Source organism: Marmota marmota, unplaced genomic scaffold, assembly GCF_001458135.2.
Source record: "Marmota marmota marmota unplaced genomic scaffold, marMar, whole genome shotgun sequence".
Classification (NCBI taxonomy): domain Eukaryota; kingdom Metazoa; phylum Chordata; class Mammalia; order Rodentia; family Sciuridae; genus Marmota; species Marmota marmota.
In genome coordinates, this window is record NW_026000081.1 from 3,041,012 (window position 1) to 3,046,900 (window position 5,889).

The 5,889-nt window shown below is 54.6% G+C and overlaps 1 protein-coding gene across 1 annotated transcript in view; it reads left to right on the top strand.

Moving 5' to 3' along the window:
• The window catches only part of Kcnc4 (potassium voltage-gated channel subfamily C member 4), a 13,785-nt gene extending 8,925 nt beyond the window's left edge, over positions 1-4,860 (top strand). The window contains exon 4 of the mRNA XM_015505125.2: positions 3,944-4,860. Coding sequence (XP_015360611.2) covers positions 3,944-4,005 — 62 coding nt within the window. The 3' untranslated portion in view covers positions 4,006-4,860. The remainder of the gene's footprint in view (positions 1-3,943) is intronic.
• Positions 4,861-5,889: the final 1,029 nt, after the last annotated feature.

The window sequence follows — 5,889 nt, forward strand, 5'->3', positions numbered from 1 at the left end:
TACCCCCCCCCCCAGTATGGTCTCCTCTGAGCCATTGAAGTGGCATATACAGGACCTGCGTCTCTGGGCCTTGCCTCTGTCTCAGCGTCCCATGGTTCAGAAGGTGGTGCACCGTGCACCTGCGACTAGCCAGCCTTGCCAGAGAGCCATGCCTACCTTAATATTTTTAATCACCACAAATGCATTTCCCATTTCTCGTGGCCTTTAACCAGTAACCAAGCAGCCTGTCTTGTCTGTCTGCCTGTCTATCTCACACCAAGACCAGGCTGTCATGTGGGGCATCTCTGCTGCCCTCAAGGGGGGTCTGACTCCTTGGAAGAGCAGTGCCTACAGGCAGTGCTGCCCTGGGAGAAGAGACCTAGCGTTTCCCCTGTGGCCTGGGACGCAAGTGGGGGTTCCTAGAATCAAAGCCCCAAACTTGGCACGAGCCATGGGCCGGGTGCCTAGGTGCAGGGAGGCCTGTGCCCCGATTCAGTGGGTGACACCCAGCGGCAGCACCCGGCATCCCATCTGCATCCCGTACTGCAGCCTCTCTCTCCACACTGCTTCTTCTGCTTCCGCGACAGTTTTTCCTCCCTCTCCTGCTCTCTCAGATTCCCAGCCCTGCCTGTGAGTCACCTGCCGCTCCCACCCAGCCTCTGTGCTCTGTATTCCTGCCAGAACCAGAGACTCATCTAATTTCTATAATTAAGTGTGTTCATTTACCTAACGAGCCTGGGAGCACAACAGGTTTGTGAGTCATTGGGTGAGCAGGGGTACACCTTGCGCAGGGACAGCTGAGGGGAAGCAAGGAGACAGAAGCCATCCCACCCGCACCTGCTCGTGCCACTCCCAGGGAGGCCCACACCTGCCAACCCAGCCCTCCTCAGCCCAGGACCCAGGAACAAAGGCCTCGGCCCAGACATTTCCTGTTTCACCTGATGGGAATTAGACCTGACAGCAGAACCGTGTGCCTGGCAATTTTTAGAGTCAGATTATGCAACTTTGTGGAAGGAGTGACTAAGGAAGGTCCATATCTGTTCCCCCAGGGTGGCAAAGATAGGCTTGGCAAGACAGTTTTTGGGGACCTGGCAGGAGGCTGGGAAATCTGGGGCCACCCCAAAAAAAGGTGGCCTGGACAGGAAGATCTGATTATTTCCTGGGGTTCAGGGTACAGTCAAAACCTGTGCCAGGAGCATCCCCTTCTAAGTGCTTCCATCACCCCTGAGCAGATGTGGGATGTTCCTTTCATAAAGGTCCATTCAAGATAGAGTGGGACACTCTACCTTTGCTATGATCTGTGGGGCCTGCCTGCCATTTGCTGTCAAAATAAAGCGACCCAAACGATTTGAAAAGAGATCCTATAGGGGCATCATATATGTGACCACTCTTCAGAAGGGAACAGGCCCCTATAAGTGATGCAGACTTTAAGTGATGGGAAGCCTGTGGAGCAGGATGGAGATGCTGGCACCTTTCCCCCTCACAGCCAAGTGTCAAAGGTCAGCTTCCTCATGACAGGTCCTACCCTGCCCCGCAGAGCTCCCGGCAGAGGGCTCTGGGGTGTGGCCCGACAGGGCATGATGAGCAAGGTGTCCAGTTTAGCATGGGCACCACAGCTATTTTCTCCTCTGATTTGCCGTTCTGGTTCAGGGAACTGAGGCGGCTATTTCTGTGGCAGCCCTCAAGTTGTCAGGAGCCCAAGTTTCCACGGCACCCACCGCCTCCTCCCCTCTTTCCTCCTACGGGGATGGGTATGCTCACGGCACCCCTGTGGGGGGCACAGATGTCCCTGGGCAACATGATGCAGCAGTGCCAGGCTGGAGCCCCTAGTGTCTTGGGGGATGGGCTCCCACACTTCCCGCCTGGCTCTCTGGCTCGTTAGGGTAGAGACAAGACCCAGCTGGCGGGAGAGCTGTGTAGGTGTCTGCCCCCAGCTACCTCTCTCGACCTCTGGGCCTTCCTGGGTCCCTGGGAAATCGAGAAGAGCAGTGTTTATAGAGCTCCCAAGTACGCTGGGCTTTCTCCCAGGAGGCTGCCACCTGCACTGGCCTCAGGCCCTCCCAAGGCCTTGGGCTTTGCTCCTCAGGAGAAGGCCTTCTCTCACCCAGAACCTGATGGTGTAGTTTGATTTTCCTTGGACTTGCACCCATTTCTTTGACTTCTAGAAACCTTTCCCCACAGTTGGGACTTGGCCCTTTCTATAAGGCAGGGAGCAGCCCAGGCAGGAGCTTTTAGCCTCACCTTCCAGGCAGTAGCAGGATTACCGAGAACCCTAGAGGCAGCTTCTCAGCTCCAGGCTTCCGAGAGGAGTGGCTGTGAGGAGCTACCAATGGGCAAGTGACGGTTCAGCCTAAGACCAGGATTGACAGAGGCTGGAGGGGAGGAGGAAGGCCTGGGCTCCAGGGTGCGCCCCTTAGCCAGGGCTGTCCTTCACAGAGCATCTGAGAGAGAAGGGCCTCCTCTGCCCTGGCCTGAGTGTATGTCATCCTCTGAAACCCCTGACCCACCCTTGGTGGCTTATGCAGATAGATTTCACAAAAAAGATTCCCAGGAAGAGGCCCTTGATGATGGAGAGCCCATGGAAGTCACTGAAAATGCCACCTAAGGCCATTCTTTCTCCAGAGCACCCAGGGACACTTCACAGCCTTGCCAGGACTCCCACCACGCCCATCCTAGACCTCATGGTTTACTAGGTATTCCCACCAGTGCATCTTAGGATCTAGAAGTCTGTGGAATCCAGAGACACTCCCCTTCCCTTAGTGAGCAGGGACCCGTGGCTGGGTTTTGTGACATGCACAGATTTGTGTTAGAAATACAAGGGAAGACCACAGCCCTCTCCTTGTCCTCAGAAATGGGGCTCTGAAGGGCCTTAGGTTCTCTGATTTCTTCAAGAATTATATTCAGTGGCCCAGAAACTAGTGGGCCAACAGGCTGTGTTTAAGGAGGTGGTTGAGGCCCATAATCTTAACGAGTTGGAAATGGTGTTGCTCCAAGATGAGAACACACTTTCCCCATAAAAGTAATGGCTCTCCAGTGTGGCATGGCAGCCCCCCAGGGTAGAAGCTTGTGAGGTCTGGATGCCAACTCTGATGCCTGCCCTGGACCACAGACCTAATAGTTTCAGGAATTGTCCCAGCACCAATCTGGAGGGGCTGAAACTCCCACCACACTGTTGGGCCAACCCCCCTAGCTGCTCTGCCAGTGCCATCACTAGGAGGTAGGGGAAGAGAAGGCCCAGGCCTCAGAAATCCCAGGTTGAGGGTGGGATGCCCTTAAGGGTTCTCAGAGGGGTGGGCTCTCAGATGCCATGTACTGGTCTTCCCTCTTGAGACAGGCATATGCATCCTCCCTGACCACCAACTGAGGCTGCAAGCCCTCCTTCTGCAGAGACTTGTCCTCCCATGTTGAGGACAGGAGCTGGGCATGATGTGGCTCCATATTCTGGTGCCTTACCAGCTCCTTAGGACAGTGGAATAGTCCAGGGTGGTGAGGGCAGTGCAGCTATTTGGGGGAAAGCTTAAGGGCTGGCAGTAATTGGGTCCCATGAGCCACAGGCTACATTAAGAAGCTTCGCCACTGCCTCCCTGCTAGGGTGTAGAGTTATGGTCCTTCTACCGCATTGCAGCTCTGAAGACCTGAGAGCTAGTAGTTTCTGGAGCTTGGTTACCGGAGCAGATGTGGATATGCACTGCAACCCCTGGGCCCAGAGGGGTGATGAAGGGCTCACCTCATTCCTTAACCCATCCCTATGCTTTCTGGCCTCTTGGCCCGGGGTTCCCTATGCCTTCCAGCTCTGCTCCTGGCCTGCTCCTTAGCCCACAGCCTGTGGGTTAGCTGCTGGCTTTCTTCTAACATGTCACTCTTTGTTTCTCCCTTTCTTTTGCTGAACTCCTTGCCCCCAGAAGGCAATGTTGAGCCGAAAGCGTGCGTCCCAGTGTCTCACACCTGTGCTCTTTAAACACAGAGACCTGCCAAGACGCCCTCTCGTCCAACTATGCCCAGGCTGAAGTCCTCACTCTCTCTTAAAGCGGCACCAACGTGAGAGAGACAGGCAGACAGACAGAAAGCCAGAGGCTTAGGGAAACTCTGGAACCCAGGCACGAATCTTTCACTGGGAAAGACTCAGATATCCTTGTTTGCACAAGACTGGTGGAAAACCTCCCATGCGACCCTCGGGGCCCAGAGCCATCTGGGTCTGATGTTCTGTTCTACTGTACATTGAAGAGATATATATGCACATATAGTATCTATATTCATACATACTATACTCTTGTGTGTAGTGCAGTGCTATTGGTGGTCTGTCTTCTTTGTAGGCTATGTCTCCCTGAACCCTCTCCCCACCCCAAGTTTCCTATCCTCTTTCCCGCAAAGATTCCTTGTTTCTTCTGACTGTGTGTGGGGAATGTCCCAGGAAAAGTGCACCTGAGAACCACCCATCTACCTGGGTGGTCCCAGGATACTCTCTGGGGGTGTTTACCCTGTCAACAGGTGGTCTGTTGAAGTCTGTAGGCGGCCAGACTGCCCCCCAGGGTCACTGCTCCACTAGCCCACCCCCACCCCAGGTTGGGGTTCTACCTCCCACCCCACACCCCAGTTGTGGGGGGACTTCCAGGGGCTCCTCTGCGGCCTCTTCCACTCCTTCCAACACCCCATCTGTGTCCTTGATAGAGGGGGGTATTTTGTCACTTTCATTTTTGATTTATTTGTTCTGTCTCCTTCATCCATTTGTTTTCAAAGATGCTGCTGGGCAGACGGGCAGGAAAGGGGTCTGTCTGCCCATCTGGCTCAGGGGTCTGAGAAGGGGACACCTCGGGCAAGAGGAGACCAGTTGCAATACTGTACTTCCTGGCCGGTGGCCAGAGGATGCGTGCAATAGCAGAGGCCAGGTGACCCCTTCAGCCTTGGCCTCGGCCCTCCCCCCTGCTCCTCCCTGGTGTTGGTTAAGTCCTTCTCTCAAGCTGTCTCCTCATGTGTGTCTGAGGCACGCCTAGGCTGGGCCCTGCTGCCCTGTCTGCATGCCTTCAACTGTCATGCTGTGCTCGAACCTCAATAAAGACATCGGAGTGTCCTGTTGCTCCTCTATGTGAGTGTCTGCCTCTCCTTTCTGACTCTGGGTCTGTGGGGACCTCCCTGGGCCCCCACCCACTACACCTGAAGTATGCTACACATCTGAGCATAATCCTGCCCCACCAGGGGTTCTCCATGCAGCGCAGCCCTGATGTATTATAGCCAGAGGTAAAATCTCAGAGGAAAGAAATCTGCTCAAGGCCACACAAAAGGGTCTAACCCTGGACCTCTGACTTCCAGGCAGTGGTCTGATCTCTACTGCTGCCACCTGAGTCCCCCTCACAAGGAAGAAGTCTTTGTTTAGGCAGGTCCCCTCTGCTCCTGCTTGTTTGTGCCTGGGCTGCCTCTCCCTGTCATTGCACGAGTTCTAAGTGGGCCAAGGCCCTGGGGATGCTACTCATTGAGATGACTGGATGGTTAATGGACTTAAGCCAACAAGGGACCGGTAGCACTACCAGGGGCAGCCTCTGGGTAGGCAGTGAGCACACCTAGACCTGGGTAGGATGGGGGGTGGGGGGGATGGCAAGCAATGGTTACACATGGGCCATGACTCTCACCGCTGTCCTGCACATTCATATAGGGGCACAGGCAGAGTAGCTTCATGGGCTGTAACCCTTGGAGTCACTCAGAGGGATCCCATGCTGGGTTTCATGCTCAGCTGTCACCATTGTAGGATTAATCATTGTTGAACAAGGGGTCTTATGGTTTTATTTTGCACTGGGCTCTGCAAATTATGTACTGGGTCTGGATGCTTGTGTTTTTGTTGTTGTTGTTGTTGATTCTATGTCTTACTCCTTACTCTCACTAGAGGCAAAAGTTGAGTCATGGGGACCTCCGTTCAGT